This window comes from Lontra canadensis, unplaced genomic scaffold (assembly GCF_010015895.1).
Source record: "Lontra canadensis isolate GAN:19392208 unplaced genomic scaffold, GSC_riverotter_1.0 scaffold91, whole genome shotgun sequence".
Taxonomy (NCBI): Eukaryota; Metazoa; Chordata; class Mammalia; order Carnivora; family Mustelidae; genus Lontra; species Lontra canadensis.
The window spans coordinates 5,509,418-5,522,472 of record NW_022631085.1 but is presented as its reverse complement, the minus strand read 5'-3'; the positions used below and the strand labels follow the sequence as shown (position 1 = coordinate 5,522,472).

General features: G+C 46.3%; 1 protein-coding gene across 3 annotated transcripts in view; it reads right to left on the bottom strand.

Annotated features, from left to right (window-relative positions):
* Window positions 1-3,084: 3,084 nt before the first annotated feature.
* CPPED1 (calcineurin like phosphoesterase domain containing 1) overlaps window positions 3,085-13,055 on the bottom strand; it is a 100,434-nt gene continuing 90,463 nt past the window's right edge. For all 3 annotated transcript variants that reach the window (XM_032836279.1, XM_032836281.1, XM_032836280.1), the window contains one exon: window positions 3,085-3,348. In XM_032836279.1, the coding sequence (XP_032692170.1) occupies window positions 3,119-3,348 (230 nt within the window). In that variant the 3' untranslated portion in view covers window positions 3,085-3,118. The remainder of the gene's footprint in view (window positions 3,349-13,055) is intronic.

Here is a 13,055-nt window from a genome sequence, read left to right as displayed (position 1 = left end):
TAGGAATCTCCCCACCTCTGTCCGAAAACCTACTTGAGTCTTGACAACTCAATTTTAGGTCTCCTTAAATAAACTTCCTTTTAGCAGCCCCCTATTTCCACCCCTAATTAAAATGATGAACTGGAGGGGCCTGGGTGGCTCAGTGGGTTAAAGCCTCTGCCTTCAGCTCAGGTCATGATCCCAGGATCCTGGGATCGAGTCCCGCATCGGGCTCTCTGCTCAGCAGGGAGACTGCTTCCCCCTCTCTCTCTGCCTGCCTCTCTGCCTACTTGTTATCTCTGTCTGTCAAATAAATAAATAAAATATTTAAATAAAATAAAATAATGAACTGGAAGGGGAGCGTTGGGTGGCACTACTTGCCTTGAAAGAGATGCGGGGGTCCTACTCCCGGGGATGGGAACTGTAAGCAAGGAGCAGGCATCACAGGTCGAAGTGTTTATGGATGTGGGCAGAGCCGGGTCCTGTGGTCCATTACCGGTTCACCTCAGTCTTCCAGTCTCTGCTGCGGAATATTTTCTGCCTCCAACCATCTGGACGGGCTTTGCCACCCTGGACTGGGTGCGTCTGGGCTTTGCAATCCCAGGGATCAAGTCCCAGGGCTCCCAGCTCACACCGGGTTGCTGGCCAGTCAGGTTGGTCAATGGTGCAGAATACTGTAATATTGCCACAGGCTGAGCTGGTCCAAACCTCCCATCCACGAAAAAAGGTTTTCTAGGAAAGAGATGATCGTATTAAGGAGCACGGGCTGGACGTCTGGACTGCCAGCATCTCGAGGCTGGACTGCCTCGCTTCCCCACTGACAAGGGGTGTGATCTCAGCCAAGGAGCCCCGCCTCTCTGAGCCAAAGTACTTAAAAAAGTACTTAGCTTGTAATAAACATTCAACACCACAGTGCTTAGGATCATGGAGGATTTTATTGATTTCTACAGCATAAGGCACTTATTATTTAATGTGCTTTTTTTTTTTAAAGAAAAAGCAATCATAAGTGAATGCCTTGGTAAATAGCTATTATCAGAACAATACACGCTCATCTCCAAAATCATTTTTTTTTAAAGATTTTATTTATTTATTTGACAGAGATCACAAGTAGGCAGAGAGGCAGACAGATAGAGAAAGAGGTGGAAGCAGGCTCCCTGCAGAGCAGAGAGCCCGATGTGAGGCTCGATCCCAGGACACTGGGATCATGACCTGAGCCAAAGGCAGAGGCTTTAACCCACTGAGCCACCCAGGTGCCCCTTCAAAATCATTTCTTTCTGAACCAATCAACATCAGGAAATACCGCTGGTTACTTTAAAAATGGTGAGAATTTCGTATGGTCCCTGTTCTTCGCGTATCTTTGCCGTGTTTTGAATCACTTCTTTTACGTATCAGGTTTGTGGGGAAGGGGACTTAGAAGTTTCATTTCCATTACTCTGAATTCTCTCCACTCTGCTCCCCGCAACTCAAGTGCCCCAGTCTGCTGAGCCCCTTGCACACATCACTTAATGCAGAGGGCCCCACTGGTCCTTTGGGATTCCTCTTCCCTGTGCCCCCAGCAGCCCCACACACCTGCACAGACGACTCTGGAGTCTGACTCTCAAAGTCAGCACAAACCAGGCCCCAGATGTGTGGCTTATTACCTTGTACTGAACTCCTGTTCCTGACCTCTTCGATCCACACCTGTTGTCAAGAAAAATGAATGGGAAGCCAGACTGCGGCAAAATACTAAAACAGGGGCGTTCTAATTTTGAAATTTTAAAAAAATTTTCCTGTGCCAAACACAATGAGCTCGGGCGCATCACTGACCTGTCGCATAATTAACTTCCTGTATTTTGTTCCTTATGAACTTACATATCCAATTATCCTTCTATTTCATGTCTCACAGTTTTGCTACATTGACTAAAACTTCTTTAACAAGGAAGACTTCTGATTTAATGGACTTTGAAAGTTCGTTTGTAGCTGGTCATTTGGGTCTGATGGCGCTGGCACGGCCTGGTGCTGACATGTTCCCAGCAGGAGGGAGTGCTTGAGGGTCCCCGCCGCGTGGGGTAACAGGGGCGCTCACACGGCTGTCTGCAGGCGCAGAGAAGTGGCGGCAAGGGAGCTCCCGTAACAACGGTGCTGACTTTAAACCACCCCCGCTCCTTTGTCAAGGGGCACTGTACCCCCTCGTTCATATCATCAAAGTCGGTGCTAATTTAGGTCACGGGGCTGAACGCACCATTTCTGCCCCCACCAGGGTTTCTGCTCTGTTTCTATTCAGAACTCTGCCTCGATGCCCCCTTTTCTGTCCGAGGGGACATGGCGAAGAGGCCTGTAAGTGGAGGGCCATTTCCACTGCACAAGAACGCCCACCTGTGGACCTCCTGCGCTGCTGGACGTGACCGTGAACCAACTCAGATGGACTGAGAGACGGCTCTTGGGGGGCTTCAGTTCTCGTCTCTGGGAGGAGGCTTTTAGAGACGGCCAATGTGTGGGCCAAGGAGGCTCTTGTCGTCTCCCGGAAGGCAGATTCAACTCGGACTAGCATCGACGGGGTCGTGACAACAGCAGGAGGGTCAAAATTTAATAGCAAGTGTTGTCTTCTCAGCTCCTCGTACAAAGAAACCCACGCGGCTCTGCTAACAGGACACAGTGATCTGTTTCATCAGGAAGGAAAGGCGATGACCTTTGTTTTTGTTTGGCATTCTGGGAGTCGTGGACACAAACTAAGACAATCAGACGTGGTTTGTTCACGGAATTATCAAACACCACACCTGGATATCAAGGTGGGATGGAGGGCGACAGGTAGATTTTTACCACACTTCCCAGTAGCGACTGGGAAGCAATCGACTTCCCAAGCGGAGCTGAGAAACACATCATTATGAGGATTGACTCAAACACCGAGACAGCGAGATTCTGACACCATTTATTCCTTTGTTTTCAGGCTTCCCCCACTCCCTGCTTTTTCAAAGGGAGGGCAGCTCTATTTTGAATATAACTTAGGGTAGGATGATAGGATCAGCTCTCTGAATAATGCAAAAGGACACGGATCTGCCTAGAATACTTTTATATTTCAACAGGGGGCCGTGCGCAGCCGCACTTCCTGGCAAAGTAAGAAACGAGTGGAAGTGGACTGTGAACAGACTGTCAGTGGCAGTCACTTTTCCTCCATCAGGCCCATGAGATCGGCTTCTATCCCCTTCTCACTCAGCTCATCCAAACTGTAGTATCGGTGAATGATCTTCTTAGCGGTGACCACCACGACTCGGAGCCCGTGGGTGTCTTGGCCCAGCTGGCATCCGATGGCCGACGACACCACCATTTCGAGGTTCTGGTAGGTGCCTCCGGCATTCCGGTGGTAGTGGCCTGAGAACACAGCTGTGACACCTGTGGGGGAGGGAACAAGACATTAGGGGGCCAAGGATTTCCATTTCGGGAATTTGCGGGCTCCGTGAAGGCCTTCCTTCTGAGATCAATATGGTATGTTGTGCAATCAAATGCATTAATATCACTCAGTGCATAATAAGCGAGAAGACTCCATATGTGATGTCCAGAATCCTCTCAGGGATAATTCATCAATACAACATCCTAACACATTTGTCGTAAGTGGTACAAGGAAGGGCTAGGGAACGAGAAGAGAGAAGATAAAGGGACTGACTTCGGGACAGATACAGGAAGCGGAAGGAAATATTCTGAGGCCTGCATAAACAGCCTTCTGATGGGAGTTAAATGTCTACAAGAACGACGCTCGTGGAGCTCTAATCAAGACAGCACAGCAAGCTCTGCACTTAACGTAACTCCTCCACTCCACACTCGAGAACAGTGATGGCTAAAATCTACACGAGAAAACCGAAGGACAGAAGTCGCCTCGGAATCAAAACCAACAGCTCCATGCATGAGAAACAAGGCAGAAAGGCAGGGTAATGAGCGGGGTCACGGTGCTGCTGGGAGCGAAGCTCCTGGAGGGTGAGAGAGGCTGCAAGCAGTTTCTGTGACAGAAGGAAATAAAGGCCGGCCCCTGCTTGAAAGAGGGCAGGCACGGGAACCTGTGTTTGTGGAAAGGGAATGCAGGAGACCCTGGCCGCTGGGTACCTGGGGCTAGGGCCGCGGTAGGCAGGGGTTTCTTACAAGTCCTCCAGAAAATAAGGGAGAACCAATTTATAATGTTTGCTCATCTCCCGTGATTAGCGCTCTGAGGGTGGCTCATTTTAAACTGCCGACGTGATGTCACTGCCCTGACGAGGGAGGGGATGGATGGTAGCATGCTGTTCTATAGTGCTTCTGCTACACAGACACAGAGGCTGCGAGCTGCCTAGCCAGCAGGGTAATGGCAACACGTAGCAAGAAAATTAGAAAATAATCAGTTTTCAGTATTTATTACCGTTGCTTTTTAATATAATTTATTTAATGGTGATTTTGTAGAATTTAATGCTTACTACGGCTGTTTCACAAGTTGCTCACAACATTCCTTAAAATTTAGTAACTGGTTTTCGTGAACTGGGCAGGAACTGTCTCCAGCAGAGCACTGGGCGAGGGCTGGTAGCGATCTGTGGGTCTAGGAATGAAGGACAGACACAGGCTCAAGTCTAGGAAATGAGACATGTTTTCTCCGTGTTACTGTGGGCAAGGGCCCTCAAGCTCTACTCTAAGACCTGGCCCCGGGGAGGGGTTGGGGTGAAGGAGACCCAAACCACTAGACAAAGAGAAATTATTCAAGACAGAAAGTGAAGGAAAAACCAAAGCTGAAATCACCTCTTACTCAACTGAATCTGAAATAATAATAATAATAATAATAATAATAAAATACCAACACCTTGTGAAGAAATCTCATACTAACTAAGACAGTCTACAGACTCCTCAATCAGGAATATGAATTCACTCCAGGTGAAATGAATGATATGAAATTGCCTGTAAAGTATTTAAAATGACTATGTTTAGGGCATCAGAAAGTCCTTAATAAAAGACTGATATCTATAAAAAAAGAACCAGGTGTTATGAAACAAAACAGGCACAATTTCAATGAGAATAACTGGTAATGAAAGCTGAGAAACAGTGGCCATTAAAGACAGCCATTAAAACAGAACACAAAGACAACTCTCAATAAATGGGATAAATTCTAAACTGGACACTAATCAGAGAGGAAATCAGTGAATTAAAAGACAGAATGGAGGCACTGAACCAACCAAAAGACAACATGGGAGACTCAGACACAAGCAATAAGAACATGTGGTTCAAAGAACCCAAAGAATGGATAAAGACGTATCAATGGATGCTTCAGAGGAGGTGCAACAGGAGAAAGGAGGAAATAATAATAGGAGTAACTTGAAGAAACAACTCCTGGGAATTTTCCAAAATGAAGGGATATATGGGCCTTCAGATACAAAGTACTAGGTAGGATAAATAATAATCAATTTGTATATATATCTATATATCTATATATATATATATCATGGTGATATTGTGGAGCATCCAATAACAACAACAACAAAAACCCTAAAAAGATACGGCAAAAATACTATAAAGGAATGACAATTAGACAGCAGGCCCCCCAGCAATAACAGAATGAAAGAGTAATGTCTTCCAGTGCTGAGGGCAAGCGACTGTGAACCTCCGATTTTATACCCAGCTAAACCATCATTCAAGTTGAAGGGCAAAAGAAATATATTCTGGGGCATATGAAGACGAAGAGTTTACTACTTCCAAACCTTCGCTGAAAGAATGATTACAAGATACGGTTCAGCAAGGAGAGGGTGAACTATTAAAAAACAGTGATGTGCTAACACTGATAAAAATATTTTGGTAAATTTAATTAACTACTGATTATCTTTGAAAACCTCTACTTTTTAAATGTAAAACTAGAGCTCAAGAACATCAAGATGGGAAGTTCAATGGATAATTAAATCACATAAAAGCTACTGTCACGTTTGAAAGGGAGATGAAAATAATGAAAATAATTATATTTTGCTAGAAAAAAATGCATAATTAACATGCTTCTTAAAAATGTTCAGGCACAAGCAACCAAATTAAAAAGAGGCAAACTGTACTTCATCAAAATTTTAAACTTTTGTGCATTAAAGAACACCATCAACAATATGAAAAGATAACCCATGGAATGGGAGAGAATATCTGCAAACCATCTATCTGATAAAGGTCGAACATCCAGAAAATATGAAGAGATGAATATGAAAAATATGAAAAAATGTTCGATGTCACTAATCATCAGTCCAATGAAAATCAAAACCATAATGAGATTTCACTTCGTCTCCACTAGGATGGTTATCATCAAAAAGATGGAAAATAACAAACATTCACAGGGATTTGGAGACTTAGAACCCGTGTGGAGGGCTAGTGGAAATGTAAAATGGGGCAGTCATTCTGGAAAACACATTGGCGTTTCCTTAAAGTGCTAAACATACAGCAACTGGTGACCCGGCAGTTCCACGACTAGGCATCTACTCAGGAGAAGGAAAACACACGGCCACATACAAACCTGTGTGTGGCTGTTCACAACAGCATTATTCATAGCAGCCAAAAGAGCAGAAACAACCTAAAATGTCCATCTGAACTGATGAATGAACAAAATGGGGCACATCCCTATGATGGAAGCCGATGCAGCTGTCAAAAGGACTGAAGAGCACTGACAACGTGCTCCAACGTGGACTGACCTCGAAAACCTCACGCTCAGTGAGAGAAGTTGGATGCAAAGGGCCTCACACTGTAGGATTCCATTTATAGGAACTGCCCGGAGTAGGCAAATCCAGAGACGGAAAGATTATTGCTTGTCACGGGCTGAGGGAGGTAGGGGACAAGCACTGGTTTGCTAGGAAGGAAGCAGTAGTGGCTGCTAATGGGTATATTAAAACCACTGAATTTTATACTCAGCCACAGCAACTTCTTTTAAGATATGTCTCCAAAGGCAAAGGAAACAAAAGTGAAAATGAACTTTTGGGACTTCATCAAGATCAAAAGCTTCTGCACAGCAAAGGAAATAGTCAACAAAACAAAGAGACAACCCACAGAATGGGAGAAGATATTTGCAAATGAGAGTATAGACAAAAGGCTGATATCCAGGATCTATAAAGAACTTCTCAAACTCAACACACACAAAACAGATAATCATGTCAAAAAATGGGCAGAAGACGTGAACAGACACTTCTCCAATGAAGACATACAAATGGCTATCAGACACATGAAACAACATTCATCATCACTAGCCATCAGGGAGATTCAAATTAAAACCACACTGAGATACCACCTTACACCAGTTAGAATGGCCAAAATTAGCAAGACAGGAAACAACGCGTGTTGGAGAGTATGTGGAGAAAGGGAACCCTCTTACAATGTTGGTGGGAATGCAAGTTGGCGCAGCCACTCTGGAGAACAGTGTGGAGATTCCTTAAGAAATTAAAAACAGAACTTCCCTATGACCCTGCAATTGCACTACTGGGTATTTACCCCAAAGATACAGATGTAGTGAAAAGAAGGGCCATCTGTACCCCAATGTTTATGGCAGCAATGGCCACGGTCGCCAAACTGTGGAAAGAACCAAGATGCCCTTCAACGGACGAATGGATAAGGAAGATATGGTCCATATACACTATGGAGTATGATGCCTCCATCAGAAAGCATGAATACCCAACTTTTGTATCAACATGGACAGGACTGGAAGAGATTATGCTGAGTGAAATAAGTCAAGCAGAGAGAGTCAATCATATGGTTTCACTTATTTGTGGAGCATAAGAAATAACATGGAGGACATAGGGAGATGGAGAGGAGAAGGGAGTTGAGGGAAAATGGAAGGGGAGATGAACCATGAGAGACTATGGACTCTGAAAAACAATCTGAGGGTTTTGAAGGGGCGGGGGGTGGGAGGTTGGGGGAGCCAGGTGGTGGGTATTATGGAGGGCACATATGGCATGGAGACTGGGTGTGGTGCATAAACAATGAATTCTGTTATGCTGAAAAGAAATTAATAAAAAAAAGAAGAAAACAGAAGTAGTGGAAAAATATAGTGAATACCCAAAAGCTACAGAAAAGTCATTCAATAAATAATCAATATTTGAAAAGAATGCAAATTTTATGGTATAGCTCAATTAAAAAAAACAAAAAACAAAAAACGGGAAGGGGAGGAGGTCAGAATAACCTATGTGGTAGAGATCAGAGATGGAGACATCAGCACAAACTCATGTTTCCCTTAATACCAAGTTAAAGACAGAGAATGACCCAGGGAAACATTTACAGATGTGTACAGACACAGGTTAGTATGCAGACCCGTATCCTCGCTCAGTCCGCTGTCAGTACCAAGAAGCAGGGGCACACGCAGGCCATGAGCACCCCCAACGTCCAGATCTTGGTTTCTAATACCATTCTCCAGTAAAAGGCTCCTTGGAGACCTGGCTGACTGTGGGGCCGGGGTGGGAAATATACAAGATGAGCCTGGAGCATCCTGATGGGCCAGAAAGGGAGGACGTGCTCCAACACTCGCACTGATGGGGGTGTGTCAGAGGGACACAGAAATCAACCCACAGCCAAACCTTAGTAACTGAAGCACCAAAATAAACTAGTGTTGAATGATAACCCAAAGTATAAAAAATAAATCCACGAGTCCAAATTTCTGAGAAACTGTCACAGCGCAGAGACCAAGGAGGTGGGATGCCTCAGTCAGGTGTGCTATGCTAGAGGGGACCCCAGAGCAGAAAGAGAACATTAGGTAAGAAGCAAGGGAACTGGATTATGCACTTTTGTTAATGAAAGTGTATCAGTATCAGTTCATTACTTGCAGCAAATGTACCATACTAGTGTAAGACACTATTAACAGGGGAATCTAGGGGCAGGGTATATGGGAAGTCTCTGTATTGTCTTTGTAATTTTTATGTGGATTTGAAATTGTTCTAAATTTTAAAAAAGTACAGATAATTTTCAAAAGAACGGAAATGGAATATGTAGCTTTCAATCAGCAAAGCAGCGGGGGAGGGGGTGGGAATCAGAATGACTACAACAAACAAAAAAAATCAAACACGAAATTTTAAAATGGCCCTGGCACCAAATGCTGGATCTGGGGCTGAAAAACCGCATGGCTCCCGCAGTGCCAGTGGGAATTCCTCAAAAAACTAAACTTGCATTTACTGTATGGCCTGGGAACAGAACTCCTGGACATTTATCCCAGAGAAATGAAAACTTAGGTTCAAATATCTGTACATGGATGTAACAGCCAGGAATAGGAGGCAACGTAAAGTTCTTTAGTGGGGTCTACAGTGACACTGTGGTCTGCCACACCATGGAAAACCACGCAGCGACGACCGAATGATGCAGACAACTGGAAGAGATTTCAAGGACATGACACCCATTCGAAAAAGCCAAACCCCAAAGGTTCCATCCTAGGATTCCATTTACGTAGCATTCCTGAAATGAGAAAATTCTAGATGCGGCTGCTAGGAGTCAGGCATGGTGGTGGAGGGGGTCGGGGGTGGAAAGGGCTATAGGAGGCCAGCAGGACGGATCCTCGTGGCGATGGAATGGTTTGCATTTGACGGAGTCAAATGTAGGTGTGCTGCGTTTGAGGGCATAAATGCACGGTATGGTGTTCACCAAGCCACTGGTGGTGAAGGTCATTTATGGGAGGAGTGGATAAATTACAGCAGGTGTGTTTTTAAAAAGAGGGAGATTTATGTGTACTGGTTTTGAAAGGCACCAAGTATATTATTAAATACCAACAAGAGGTTACGAAAGTATTGTGTGATCCTGGTTTTGTAAAACAAAGAGCATATGCTTAAGAAGGTGTGTGCACATGTGTTTGAAGCCCCCCCCAGCTGAACTCGGATACATGCCCGCTGCTCCCACTGGTGATTTCATGGGGAGCGTGGGGGGCTGGGATCAGCGAGGGGCATCACTTTCTCCTCTTTTGTACTGTGGTGTAATGCTGTCAGCGGTCACGGACACGAGCATCAAGGTGCTGTGAACAGCGTGGAGGGGATGTGCCAGATGGACGGGGGTTGGCGGGGAGAAGGGAGAGAATGACGGGGCCACCATGCCAGGGCCCGAGCTGGGCAGGTCAGCGGCTTGCAGCTGAAGCCCCGGGGTGGGCGCCCAGACGGTCCTCATCACAGCCGGTGAGCTTAACAGCCCTGAGCACACAGACCAGAGGACCGTGGAAGTGACTGGTTCCTCCGTGGCCTTCCTGGGGTTTCAGAGCTTTACGGCTGGTGCCACCAGAGGCTCAGCGGGAGCCTGTGCGTTAGATGGGCCTCAGGGACGTCCTTGTGGCCAGACGGAAGCCACTTAGTATTGTTATTATTTTGTTGTGTACTAGATTATGTGCATGGAATTTGGCTCTTTATGCCTAATTCACAGTTGCAAACTAATATTCTGGAAGGAATGTTTGGCAATTTTGAAAATGGCTCGCATTAGCCGAAATTAGCTGTAAAAACTCATCTATGTCCAAATTTCACGCCACATTTATCGGCGTCCATAGAGACAGGGGCATTAATGGGGCTGTTCAAGTGACCTGCAGAACTTTCAAAGCAGATCTCGGGGGACCCAGGACAGCTGCGCTGGTCCGCCGTGTGCCTGCTATCCGTCTTCCCGCCACAAGCCCTTCAGGGCTCACTGTTTATTGTTAATGTCCCAAGTCACAGCAAGTGTGACCAAACGAGGACTGTGGAATTAACAAGGATACCTAAGAGGACCGGCAATAAAGATGAAAGAGAGCGGGGCCACTGTGTTCAGAATGGGCTCCCCTCTGGCAAGAGAGCCCCGCTCGTCCCCACCATTACAATCAGGAACTTTACATCTTGGGGTCCTGAGCAAGACACTGTGGAATGGCCATGGAGTAAGTGTACTAAGGGACGGTCAAATGGAGGAAGGTACAAATAACTCTCCATTCTGCGGAGTTCTAAGGCAGAGTTCAGGGCTCTGGGCTATTCCTGGCTGGCCCAGTGAAAATCGAAACCCAAGGGATGAGACTTGAGGAGGGACATGTGGGAGCTCTTCCCGGGCTGGAGCCAGAGCCAGAAGCAGCCTGGTGGCTGACAGTGGGAGCTTCTACTCCCACCTCCTGGGAAGTCCAGCAGTTCTGAACCACGCATATGTCCTCCAAGTCCTCCCGCAAGTAAGGGCAGAATTGAGGCAGAGGGGAATGGGGATGGCTTGGAAGGAGGACAGAGGTAGGATGCTTGGGACTTTCCAAGCATCATCCCGCTGAATCCTCCCAATGGAGACTCGAATCCCCCGTTTTACAGATGAGAAAACCAAGGCCGGGAGAAGGAACAAAGTTACGCATCTGGAAAACTCACCCAAGGGCTGAACCGGCCTTGCAGACTCTGACTCTTGTCGTTTGGGGGCCTCAGGCGGGCCGCTGCCCTCTGTGGGCACCTCCTCCCTTTTGAGATGAATAATCATTAACACCTGTCTCACGGATGGCAGAGAGGTCTGGAGGAGATCACAGAACTGGGCAGCAAGCACCCAGCACCCAGCACCCAGCAGGTGCTCATCAACCCTCGGGTCTCCCTCCCGGTACTGCCCGCAGCCAACTGCTGGAGGGGGACACAGACACCAGGGGCAGACGCGGCGATGCAGTCTCTGCCCAGGTTACAATCCTGCCCTTTTCACGCCGACAGGCCACGAGGACCCATCTCTGCTTTCTATGACATTTTGATGGGGACGCATTGATTCGCAACTCAATGCAGGTACGGAATGCATTAATAAACTACGGTTTCCCTGACGGGGGATTGATTTTAGCACTGTTTTCAAGAGTTGTGCCGAATTTCCATTCTGGCTGTGCCCGACATGCCTCTACGGTTCCTTAATTGAGTATTACGTATAGATTGTTTCTGAATTATGAACCGCTGTAAGGAGATGACAAGCATCTTCTTAAATTACTCCCAGAAGAATTCCCAAGCCAAAGACAGCCCATGCGCATCAACAGAGGGCTGCTTCTGTGGCGTGAGCGTCGGATTTATTCCTTCATGGCATCAAGTCATAAAGATGCGATAAAAGCTATTTTTGAGCTGTCTTGATTCAAATTCATTTCAAATCAATCAGAGGATGGCCATGCAATCTCCATATAATTTAATATTCTAATACTGGAAGCTTGCTTCGAATCAATCAGGAAATCGGGAGGGGACCCCGGTGCAATTTTAATATTAAAAACTGGCTTCCTTAATGCGTTAGTGTTACTTAAGCCCGGAAAGTGCACACAAATTTGAATTGGGCCGCTTTTGTTTTTACCCTGAGTATACATTTATGAAAATGGTATGCATCTTCACATCGTCAGCTGTGACAGTGAAACCTGGTTGTAAATCATGAGTCACTCAATTTATTCTGCTTCAGTGGTAAGGGGAAAAAAAAAAACATGACTCATTAAAAAAAAAAAAAAAAAAACTGGTGTGAACGGAGAGAAAACAGGTACAAATAATCCGTGTTGCAGGTAAAGAAATTCGCAGACAGGTCGCGGAGAGGCAGGGCCCTGAGATGGCGGTCCCTGCCAGCAGCTCCAAAATCAGGGTACAGCCCACGTGACCCATTAAGTAAGAGGTTCTTCACTATTGGGTTAGGGCTTTAAGTTGGTTGCCACAGAGGGGTTAAGGGACTTGCCTGGGGTCACACAGCAAGGATCTGTACCTGGATCAGGCGGACTCTATCCATTACCTTAGAGGTACAAAGTGTCAAGGATCACTACTCTGCAGGGCCAGTAAGAAGGCCTCCTGGAGGGGGTGGCTTTGACCTAAGGGACACCCTGCACTTCTGCCCGTTCTGTGTTCACATCTGCCCTGGGTCCTGAAGCAGGGTAGTCTTCTTGTGGTAGTAATAATGGTAACAAGTGATATTTATGGAGTGTTTCCTATCGGACACTGTTCTGAAGAAGAGCACATCACAGGTTTTTAAATCGTGTGAGCCCTTCCATTTCCCTGTGAAGAAGGCACAGTTACTAACCCAGTTTGGCAGATGAGGAAAACAGACGTAGACACATGCCGCGTTTGCCCCGCTCGGCCCCTCCCTGGCAGGGCTGCGATCAGAGCCCAGGGGTCTGGCCCCGAGTCGGCGCTCTTAACCAAACCCCTGCCAAGTGGAGGGAAAGTGAAAGCCCAGGAGAGACG